The sequence below is a fragment of the Solenopsis invicta genome, chromosome 1 (genome assembly GCF_016802725.1).
Source record: "Solenopsis invicta isolate M01_SB chromosome 1, UNIL_Sinv_3.0, whole genome shotgun sequence".
NCBI classification, from domain to species: Eukaryota; Metazoa; Arthropoda; class Insecta; order Hymenoptera; family Formicidae; genus Solenopsis; species Solenopsis invicta.
This window is the reverse complement of record NC_052664.1, coordinates 15,361,327-15,373,489: the sequence shown is the minus strand read 5'-3', so window position 1 is coordinate 15,373,489 and position 12,163 is coordinate 15,361,327. Positions and strand designations below refer to the sequence as shown.

The following is a 12,163-nucleotide window of genomic DNA, read 5'->3' as shown; positions in this document are numbered from 1 at the left end:
AGTAAACATTTTTAAAAATATATTTAAACATTTAAAAAACATTTTTTAAAAACATTAAAAATAAAAGTATCCTTTATTTCATTAAATAACAGTTTGTTTTAATAAAAGGATAATTTTTAACATCTATAAAAAACGTTTATTTCAATACTTGAAAAAATGTGTTTTTTAGTCAAATTACAATTAAAGTTTTTTAAAACATTTATTTAATATTATAGAACAGATTTTTTCAATGTTGAAATAAACTTGTTCTAAACATTAAAAATTATTCTTTTTTTTTAAATGAAATAAAGAGAAGAGTCAACTCATTATTTTTAACATTTTTAGAATTTTTATTTTTCAAATTTTTTAAAAATATTGTTTGCTACTGAAATAATATAGCGAGAAAGTGTAAACGAATTTTCAGGACAATGCTGTAATTTTAAAAAATATGTAAAAATATAGAAGAGATCGAGAACTTATTAATATTTCGCGACCAACTTTATGTAAAGATGACAGAATAATTAAAATTAGCGATTATTGTGTAATTTCATTGCCAAGATGATGCTAGTGTGTAGGAAGGAAATAGAGTTTCGTGACCTAGGTTTTATTGAGTACCCCTACTTTTAACAGCCGATGAGGATAAGTCGACCTATCGCGCATACTGATGCGCAGACGTAATACGCTTAGTGCACGGTGAATAATAATGCGAAGTGTTGTTGAATATCTGAAGATGTCTGGTGCATACGTACAAGCGAGAAACAGGCTCATAAAAACGCATTATTATTTGATTTTTTAATAAGTCATTATGATCACACGAGTACGTATGTGAAGATGTGAGCGCCTGCATTTGAAGGTTATAAAACGCTTTATCTGATGCTATTTCCAGCATTCGCGATTGCGTGCGAGACTCGCGATGCATTACGTACGATAACAGTAATTAATCTCGATTCACGATTATCTGCGACCGGTCTAAAGTGCCATATCTTCTCGATAGACGAGACATTTGAATCGCATCGGTCAGACGCTACATTAGATTAGTCTCTTCATTATGACCATCGAAAAAATCGAGATGCATGAAGAGGCTTGTGTTGTTAGAAAACAATCGTGCCGTAGATTTTGGCATAGTCTACCAGAACACATATCCAGAACAGTAGAGCATTTTTTTTATCGGTAAGTCTTTGTTGCGAAATTTGAAAGTGCCGAAACTGACAAGTACTGAATGATAACAATGGAGCAACGTCGTTGCAGGCTTGGAGTACACATCGCCCAAAATCCGTACAAGTGGCTGCTTGGATGTTTCGTGGCGGTATTAATCTGTATCCTAGGCATGTTACGTTTCCGGATTGAAAAGAATCCTATGAACCTTTGGGTTCCACCAGATTCTGATTTTGTGACAGATACCGAATGGCTAATGTCGCATTCATTAAAGGCTCTACGAATTCAAACGTTTATTCTAACTGGCGATAATATACTAGAACAGCAGTCGCTTATCAGGGTATTAATGGATGATTTATCTCTTGTTTCTCAATTGTGCAAGTGATTATAACGAGTTCTTAGTAATTCATTCTACTTTCTTTTTATCTGTTGCAGTTAAATGACATCACTAAACAAATGATTTCTGTTCGAACACCAGTTGAAAACATTTCTTGGACAGATGTTTGTATGAAGTAAGTATGAAATATGACATTTTTATTATATATGTTTTATTCTTGAAAAACATTCATGTGTTTTCCTGACATCAATTGATTCATATCATTATTCTATGCATATGTATTAATATCATTATTCTATGCAATGTATTAATAAAGTAAAAAAATATAACAACTTACTATTTACATTTTATGTCAAAATATACCAGAGTAAACTGTAAAATCTGTCATAAACTTTATTATTGATTTTTTTTTTGACACTTCTACTTCAATACTCTTATATGCTGAATAAACAAAAAATTACATTATGTAAAAAAATCATAATTCCATAAAAAAAAAATAAGTAACTTGTAGTGATTTTGAAAAATTAATTTTTTCAAAAATTAATTTATCTCTTTTAAACTGTATAATTTTTGTACAAAATGTTTTTTCATATATTCTAAATTTATATATAATAAAAAATTTTAGATAAGTTTTATAAAAAAAAAACATGATCAATTATACTCACAAAAGACATTTTTATTTACAGAATTCCTTTTATCAAAGAAAATATGTTAAGAGTTAAGAGACAAAGTTCTCTCTTGGAGGACAATTTTTTTGATGATGATTTCACTGAAGTTAATAAAACATTTGAGCCTTCGATTCATGTCGATAGTAATATGTATTGCAGCGTAATTGAGAGCTTACCTATGGGCTGCATTTTGCTTAGTATTTTGGATATTTGGAATTTTGATAGTGCTAAAATTGAAAGAGATTCTATGGAAGAAATTATCACAAAGATAAATACGATTAAAGTGAGTCCCACAATGGGTCACGCCGTGAACTTCAGTGACCTTCTGGGAGATGTAACTTTAGATGAGAAAGGTAGAATTATTGCTGCGACAGCTGTAAGGACTTCTATGATGGTTTATATTAATTTTCTCAATGTGGACATGGATAAAATTGGGAATTTGGCTGGAACTGCTGATTGGGTAAGGTGAGTTCACATCAAGGCCTGAATTATATTTCTTTAATGTACTATTTTAATATTGAATAAATGTTGCGTAACATTTTTAAGTTTATTATAAATTATTTTATATTTTTTGAAATAATTGGAAAATAAATTAAAAAAAGAAAAAAAGTTGAAAACTTTAGAAAATTTTTAATATGATTTAGGCCTTTTTCATTATCATAACTTATCATAAATATCATGGATTTGTAAATTTAAAAATAATAATATGTGACATTAATGTATATACATACATACACATACAAGCAACCTACACATTATACATGTATATAATATGTATGTAGGAAGGTCCGGTTAGCGCATGTATAATAAGACACATCCACTCAAATCAATCATTGCCTAGAAGTTTTCTAGTATATATCACCAATCAGAAAATTTTACATAAAATTAGCTAATCAGCAATGTGAAAGAGATGTGTGTGTATGTCACTTATAGCAAAACATGTATACTTTATTCACTGAGAGAAACCGAATCTGCGCACATGGATAACATAGTGGGAAGAAAGCTGACTCTGAGTTTATATGGATCTGTGTGAGCAGAGAAAAAGGGAGCTTTCCAACCAAAAAAGCTCGATGCAAGAGGATTCTAGAAACATTTGATTTCTTGTTTTTATTCTATTCAGATGAGTTTTTATCCGAGAATTATGGTTTCTCTCCTCAATGAATAGAGTGTAAACTGAGAATTAATAATTGTTTTCGCTTATCTTTCAACATGTATAGAGTCTGTGAAAAGCAAGAAACCAAATTTTTCTAGAATCCTCTTGCATTGAGCTTTTTTAATTGTTAGAATTAAGATGTATCTCTTAACACTTGAGACACATAACAGTACACACAGCAGCCGTGTAGACAGAGTGCTCTGTCCTTCTCTATCTATCTATTTCAATCGTACATTTTAATAAAGTATTAAAAATATTAATAATTATATTTATTATTGGTTTTATTATTGTTATATTTATTATTGTTGTTTGTTCTTTGGTATAAAATTATTATTTCTATTGTCATCAATTACAAATAATATTTTTTACTATATTAGCAAAAAATTATTCAAAATTTTATTTTAATTCATAACATTAAATTTAAAACAAGTAAAAATTAGTTTATGAAATAAAAACCAATTATTTATATTTTATACATAGGCAACAGATAAAGTATTGAAATGGGAATCAGCTTATGTGGAAAATATGAAAAATCTTTCAAATCAACTGCAGAGCGAAAGAAATGCAAATAATTCCTTGAATCTCTATTACATAGCTGGAAGAAGTTTTGGAGATATTTCTAGCACATCCATATTTCAAGATATAGATAAATTAATTATAGGAATTTTATTAATGTTTTTGTACGTCTTAACAATTTTGTCGAATCACAATTGGGTGGAATGGCGAGTACGTATGGTTATTACAAAAGTAACACTTTCTAAGTAATTTAGTATTTTTATTTAATGAATGTTCTTCACTTTTCCACAGTTTTGTCTTACTAGTACTGGTCTTTTGTGTGTGGGTGCTGCATTTATACTTGCAGTGGGAATATGTTCTCTGATCGGAATCCCGTACGGTCCAGTCCACACGTCATTGCCATTTTTGCTTTTGGGTCTAGGAATAGATGATATTTTTGTATTTCATGCAGCTTGGACGGAGGTACACACTCATGAATCAAATTTAAACAAGCCACTCGTAGAAAGAATCGGCCTTGCATTAGGTCATGCCGGTTCTGCTATTAGTGTTACTTCGTTTACCGATGTCGTGGCATTCATCATTGGTGCTTCTACAGTATGTAAAAAATTACAATATGTACGAATATGAATGTATGCAAGAATGCGTTACATTAATCAATTATATGAGAATATATTTTTTGTATAAAATTTTTATAACATGTTTAATATCTTTTTTTTAGATATTACCGTCACTTCAATCCTTTTGTATCTATGCTGCAGTTGGCGTATTTGTGACATATTTATTACAAATTACATTTTTTATTGCCTGCTTTACCTTGGATACTCAGAGAATAGAACAAAAGAGAAATGGAATGTTACCATGTATTGTGCATGAAAACTTTACATCCAAATCATTTGACGTGAGCGATACAGTTTCCTGGAAATTTATAAATTTTCTGTACTCACGGATAGTATTGACTACGCCTGGGAAAATTATTATAGTATTAATTACTCTTGTATTGATGTCTATCGGTATTGTCGGTTCGCTTCAGTTGAAACAATGGTTTGACCCAACGTGGCTGTTACCAAAAGGATCATACTTAGAGCAATATTTAGAAGTCCATACAAGGACATTTCCTAATTTAGGATTTGAGGCTTTTGTCATTATGGGAGATGATATTGATTACCCCTCTGAATTTTCTAAGATAATATCTATGACAGAACGCTTACAGAATGCGTCTTTTATAAAAAACATAGAACCTTGGCCGATTGATTTCACAAAATTTGTGTCGACGTATTTCGCCACAGGTTACTCATCTTATATTTATTTGTGTCGTTCGTCTTAAAAGTTACGAAAAATTTTTAACTTAATTTTGAAAGAAAATATAAAATTTTAAATGAATTTACACTCGAAATTTACCTCATTGAATATAAAGATGCGTTTTTTGCAAAGCTTTTAAGACAAACGTATCATTTATTGATTAGTTAAATGATTTCGTATATTAATTGAACGTTTTTCTTTTATTATTCAGATTTAAAGACTACGAAAATCGCGGACGACAAATTCCATCATTATTTATCGAAATTTCTTTTTAGTCGAGCTGGTGGTAAATATCAAAGAAATTTCATTTTCAAAGAGAAGTTTAGATGCGGTAGAAATGCCCCACAGATTGTAGTCGCAACCATTGATTTCACCTTTAGACAATTTAGGAGTCCTGACAAATGGATTCCAGCGATGGATAATAGTAAACTGCTAGCAAGTGAAGCACATATTCATGGATACGTAACAGTGTGGTGCAAATTGTTTGGAACTTGGACTACCGATAAATTAATCAGTCAAGAAGTGTTGCGAAACGTTATCCTGGCATTAATCTGTGTTATGGGTACCACAGCGTTCCTTATCGCCGAAATGCAGACTTGTTGTTGGATTTTACTCTGTGTACTTCTTACCTTACTAAATGTATGCGGCTTCATGTATTTCTGGGGACTAACGATAGGCGTAGTGTCCTGCATTGGTGAGTATGTTTCGTTTTTGTTTATTTTCTTCGTAATTCGTGATTTTATTATTCTATTTATGCAAAAGATAGATGTACACATATACCTCAATACAAATAAGAAAAGATAAAATAGAAGAAAAATAAATATAATACAATAAATATCAAGAGCTAATGAAGCCAGCTCAATCGTGCTATTATAAATAAAGCTTTAAACTTTGTATATTAAAAACAATATCAAATGTTTTGAACTTGAATTTGGTCATCTTTAGTGAACGTGAATAAACTCTAATAGAATTGAAAGTATAGAATTATGTATCATAGAGAGCATTTATCGCTCGCATGCGAAAATGTTATTCCCGCCGGATGTCCATCAATCATCTATTTACAGAATTGTGCGTGATTAGATATGCGTGAGTAGATATTTGGTAAGAGCAACAATTCCACATGCAAGTGATAAGTGGTAATCTTTCTTTGATACGTAATTCTATATTTTCGAGTTCATTAGAGTTTATCATGTGGATGTCAAACGTATATTTTTTAATTAACTAAGTTATAATCAGGAACGTGTCGATTTCACTTACAATTACAGTCGTCATCAGCCTAACAGAAATAATTTTTAAGAATCTAAACAATATCAATATTTAAGAAGATATAAATTCATTGCAATGGTTAGACGCATGTATGACGAGTTAATATGTATTACATTACGTTGGCTGTCAAGTCGTTGTTTTTATCGTTGTACGTTTTTAAGATCTTTATATTATTCAAGTATTAAAATTATGTATTGTTGAGATGTCTAAGTGAAGTCAGAACGTTCTTATTTATAACTTCGTTGATTAAAAATATACATTTGATATCTTTAAATAGCTCGTCTATTATCTTTCTTAGTATTCTATTTTTAGACAAACGAGCTTTTTTTATTTATTTTTAGTCTTGTTATTAGAAGTTTTTCTGAGAGGGCAATGTTTAAAGTTTTATTTATAGTAGCACGATCTAACTTGGCTCATGTATTATATTACATTGATCTTTAAATCTTTTGAATCTGCATTTGCGTGTAATGTTTAATAAGAAAAGATTTATTCTAATGAAATTTTTAATAAATCGTAATATCGTCTTAATTTTTTATAAAATATTTAAACAAGTTTTTTTGTGGATTTATTCATTATTTTGTTATTGAAATGACTTTGTATTGCAAGAAGTAAGTGAAAAGATATTTATATTACAAGATCACAATATCATGTGCAAAGTATGAATCTAAAAATAAATTTGGTTCGTACTCAATTTTCTTATTCTCTCTTATAAGAATAAAAATCTATCATTCTGTTATAATATAACTTCGTTTTTACGCACTTTTTCTACGAACAAATTTATGGTCATTTTTAAATTTATAGTTGAATTCTTATTATCTAAATTATTCATATAATTCATAATAAGACTTGACGTGCTCGCGATTTCAGTTTTCTTAATATGAGTTTTTTATTATCGAAACTATTAAGAAAGCTAATAAATCTCTTTTATCTAAATCTCGATTATGTTTTATCTCCTGACATAAATAGAGTTTTATTGTATATGTTCTATTTTTAGATTACACATAATACTCATAAGTTATTTTTGTTGCCTCGAGTAGATCGTTATAAAGCGAACTTTGAATATCAAAGAGTCTCGTCATTAAACTTGTTATAGATTCAGTAAAAATTCATTTACAGGTCTCGAGCTCGGCGTCGGTTTAAGTGTGGATTATGCCGCACACGTCGCACATGCATTCCTGAATGCTGAGTCTCGAGAAGATGACGATAATGCTCGCAGAACTCGAACATTAATCGCGGTCAGACACATCGGCGCAGCAGTTGCGTATGGTGCAGGTTCGACGCTCCTCGCCGCCTCGATGCTGAGCTTCTCGTCGTCCTACGTATTCATCACCTTTTTCCGGATATTTTTTTTGGTAATTTTGTTCGGGCTCTGGAATGGACTGTTCCTATTACCGGTTGTATTAAGCAGCATTGGACCGCAAAGTTTACGCGTGATAAAACAACCACAACCGATGTCCGAGAAAGCCATTACTGCGACCGATGATGAAGATTGAAACAGAAATACAGATAGTTTGTTTAGCCAATGCTCTTTCTTTATCAATAATATTTATTTTTGGTTCAATAAACATACAAAATTATTACACTATCCGTACTATTAATCACACATTTATACAAAAATAATAATTAATAATAATAATGATAATAATACGTTTGATAACTTAAAAACGGCATTATTTATAGATTTTTATATATATGTATATATATTACGATTAAAAAATTAAGAAATATTAAAAAACAAGTACAAAATAATGTAGCAAGATTGATATAGATTTATTATCAATTATCATCGATCGGAAAGGAACATGACTATTATAAACATAACGTAATCATGTTTTGTTGGATGTGTTTATCCTTTATGTATAATCATAATTAATATTTATGACGTAAAAATGAGCGGCGAGGGAGCGACCTCAGGATTGATTGGCAAGCTCCCTCCGCTGCCTCTCTCAGTCTTACACAATTCACCTGGCATTCGTTCAGCCATTCATGCAACTCCGTCTTCTTTGTCTCTTTTTCTTTTTAGATTGTTTCTTCTAACTCTCGTGGCTCAACCGACAGATTTTCGATTGACGGCGACGAGAGAAAAGGGAATAAACAATTTGAACAAGACGCACAGAGAAGCGGGAATATAATGGATATTCGTATACATTCGCACACTCTAACATACATCAGAAACACTCTCGGAGGCGCGCACGCTATCTCCACATTCAAGCATACGACGGTAGTTAGACTGCCAGGGCAGCAAGCCACGCATGAACGATACGATGATTAAGTTATTACACATCTTCTTAGTTAAGTCGAATTTTACAAATCGGGATTCGTATATTCCATAATTGATGAGGAACCATCGATACAATAATAATAATATTTACTTAGCAAAACGTGCCGATCGGTAATTGTGGCGAATGACGCGTGATGTGAGCACAGTTAGTTGCGTTAAAAGACGGGGTGTCGAGGTACTGGAGAAGATTCAGGAGAGGGGAGGGGGAAGAGCTCAGGAGACAAAGGACGGCGAGGATCCACGATGGGTCGATACATGGCCGGGAACGTGACGCGGGGGAGAGGCTGAACTCGAGGACGACGGTGACCGAGGGCGTTGGACTGTGAGGGAATCTGTTCGCCGGGGGTTTCAAGGTACACGCACTTGAGGGGTACACCGTGGGAAAGACACTCAGGGCAGACAGACACCGACATAGAGACTAGGCTACCGACTATACGTTAATATCTATCTAAACGTTTAATTAGCGTACGCACCGCGTACACACCCGGTACGCCTGCACCTCCGCTCGCCTTTCGCGCACAATCGATTTGCGGAGGGCGCGTTAGAAGCACTCTCGCCGTGTTTCGTTTTCATTTTTTGTTCTCCTTTTTCTCTCTCTTTCTCGGCTCTTTTATTATTGTTTTATTATAATCAGCGGTCGCGTCGTAGTCGTGTCTCTTTTCCTTTCTTTCTTTTTTTTTTATAGTAAATGCTATGTAGTCTTTATTACTCAAGCTTATGCCCAAAAATCTACCAGAGGCACTTTGGGTTTATTAGTACCATTTGAAGTCGGCGTGCGCGGGGGAGGGTACCGCACGCCCCGTTCTCTCGTGCACGGAACAGCGGGCGAGCACGCGATTCACGCGCCTCATCCTCGAGGAAAACCTGGATGGTTGTCGGATCGTTCGGTTGACCCGTTATCTTCATTAGTTATATCATTTCTCGCCTCTTTCCTGTCGCGTAATTATTACCCTGTCTGGCGATGTGTCTTCGCCACCGCGTAGATTTCACCGTCTGTCCCTTCTTCCGACTTTCCACCTCGCCCTCCCCCAATTCCTTTTCCAGTAAGCCTACTCAACAACTCCGTATCTTTTACCCGCTCTTCCTTACCTTTCCACCACGGTCTTCCGATGTTTTTTGAGCAATAAATACTTTCTCCACGTATAACTGCACATTGAATTGACGCACAGGACACATGCACACGCGCATACACGTCGGGCAGTCGTCATTCGCTACTAGCCGTACGCATTGACAGAATGTCACGTTAAATGCTGCGAGCTCGAAGAAACGTCCAACCTCGAATCGCATTGGCTACTTATCTTCCCCAAGAGTATGTAAAATCCATACAAGGATCAGGCACTCTATAGATCGGACTTGTCCGATTTACAGATAACATAGTGTGATTTGGCAAATTGTGCGTAAATACGAAGGGAATGATCAGTTGATTAGACAACGTTGTTAATCGATGCGACGACTCTTCGGCGCTCACACACGAGATTCCAAAGTAACGTATGTACTCTTTTTTTACGATACTGTGCAATGCTTTCGGCTCTTGATCAAATACACATCCATTCGCGCGGTTCATTTTCACGCACACCAATATGGCTACATCCACAGAGTTAATGTTACGCTTTTAATTAATGATTATCAATTCAATATCAATTCAATATCAATGTATTACAATCAGACAATACTCAACAGTGATCGTTATTCATTATATATTACAATAATTAAGAGTGACAACAACATGACGACGGAGGCGTTGAAGCATTACAAGGGAGAGAGAGAAAGAGAGAGAGAGAGAGAGATAGAAAGTAGTATGTAGATGAATTGTAAAAGGATGAAGGAAGAACAGGACAACTTTGATGGTGGACATGCTACAAGTAGTATGAAGAAAGGGGAGAGAGAGGGGAAGGAAGAGAAAGAGATTGGGAGATAGCTATGGACATGAGGATGAGGGAGGAAAAGGACAAGGTTATCGATGATTATGGATAGCGACGATGACATCGGTGATGGATGCACGACGATAGGAATGAACGATTAAATGGCGAAATGGAACAATGAGTCGCAGAGACCAAGGAGGGGAAGCACGCACACTCAACACAACCGTCACATCGAGCTGGCCTCGCGCGCGGCCATAGTCCATAGATTAATTACTTACTAACTAATACACAGTCTGTCTCCGTTGCGCGGATGACTTTTTTTCCCTCCTTTCTGCCTTTCTTCTCGAGCGCCGTGTAAGTATACATAATACACCATATTAAATACGCACGTGCGCGCGGTACGGCGCTGCCGAGTTATGGAGCGCGCGACAGCGCGCTTATAAGCGTGTGAGCGAATGAGACTTCCTTGGGTCTCGTTTTGTGTGATAAAGTTATGGCAAAATAACTCGGCGCGGGATACCGTCCTACCTGCTCGCACGCGCGCCTCCTCATCGGATACTAGATATACGCACACGCACACACAGGCATGCTTGCGCCGGTATAAAGTGTATATATGTACACATATACATACGACATACCATCCATACATATATATAATATACCCATATCGTTTAATTATTTCATCGTTATCGATAATTATCTCTTAAAATTCGTCAGTTCTCGTAATTCAAAAAAATTCAGCTAGAGTAGCGGTGGATGGAAATGTTTCTTCGTTAAAAATCGCCAGATCACCGAGATCACGGTGCCGGCAATCGACCATTTTTTTTTCATTTTTAAACACATTTACAAATTATCGATCGCGGCTGATTCCCTCACTCGCGCCTCTCTTATCACTAGTGTGTGTTTCACATTATTACATTCATTTTTAAAATCACTCGCGGTGCAAACGGACGTGCGACCACCGCGCAACGAGGGAAACGCTTTCGCCCCGCTTTTACACTCGACTCGGCCGTCGAAGAGTGATCGTACATTTAATATCCTATTACAATTATTCATGATTTTTGATATCTTATGTACAATTATGCGCGCACGCGGCAATGTGCTTATGATTATGGCCACACCTACGAACTGGCGACCTCTGAGAAGACTTCCTCGACATGTACTTTTAACACTTAGTCCTTTAATTAATTCTCAGTTAACTCGCGATATTTTTTAGCCCCCTTTCCCCATCGGAATAACTTCAAAGTTCACTCGCGATTTGCGTTAAGCTGAGAAAACTGGCTTTTGCACGGAACCTGAGATAATCGATTTCAAGGTAGGCCAGTTCCCTTCGTTCGCGCCGTTGATAATTATACCGGATCGCGATTGACCGCTCAGCAGGGTAACTCTTGACGAGCAGGTTTCGTCATGTGCTTCATGGAGTTCATGGTCATGCATCAGGGATTGTCCGCCGCCATTATATTGTGCACTTGCTCGAGCTTGTACGCCAGTCTCTGCTTCTGCGAGAACTCGTCCTCCTCGAGCGTGACTATTAGTTGTTCGTTGTATTTACCCGCGTATGTATACAGTTCGTATAAAGCACAATTCGTGTTAAACTCCGTTGTATGCAACTGAAATAAAATCAGACGAACAATGCGTTAGAAATCA

The 12,163-nt window shown here is 34.9% G+C and overlaps 2 protein-coding genes across 6 annotated transcripts in view; one reads left to right on the top strand and one right to left on the bottom strand.

Moving 5' to 3' along the window:
• Positions 1–628: 628 nt before the first annotated feature.
• LOC105194311 (patched domain-containing protein 3) lies at positions 629–8,114 on the top strand. Of its 3 annotated transcripts, none has more exons than XM_011159166.3 (10): positions 629–796; positions 866–1,149; positions 1,228–1,474; positions 1,570–1,646; positions 2,158–2,599; positions 3,773–4,018; positions 4,100–4,402; positions 4,527–5,094; positions 5,319–5,801; positions 7,490–7,866. In XM_011159166.3, the coding sequence occupies exons 2-10, from the start codon at positions 1,028–1,030 to the stop codon at positions 7,864–7,866; spliced, it is 2,865 nt and encodes a 954-aa protein (XP_011157468.1). In that variant the 5' UTR covers positions 629–796; positions 866–1,027. The 3 variants fall into 3 exon arrangements, with proteins under 3 accessions (XP_011157468.1, XP_025987980.1, XP_011157467.1); XM_026132195.2 differs by having other exon boundaries at positions 629–832; positions 974–1,149; XM_011159165.3 differs by having other exon boundaries at positions 629–1,149; positions 7,490–8,114.
• Positions 8,115–8,121: 7 nt separating this feature from the next.
• Positions 8,122–12,163, bottom strand: part of LOC105194310 (plexin-A4) — a 299,262-nt gene continuing 295,220 nt past the window's right edge. For all 3 annotated transcript variants that reach the window (XM_039447734.1, XM_039447729.1, XM_011159164.3), the window contains one exon: positions 8,122–12,126. In XM_039447734.1, coding sequence (XP_039303668.1) covers positions 11,953–12,126 — 174 coding nt within the window. In that variant the 3' untranslated portion in view covers positions 8,122–11,952. The remainder of the gene's footprint in view (positions 12,127–12,163) is intronic.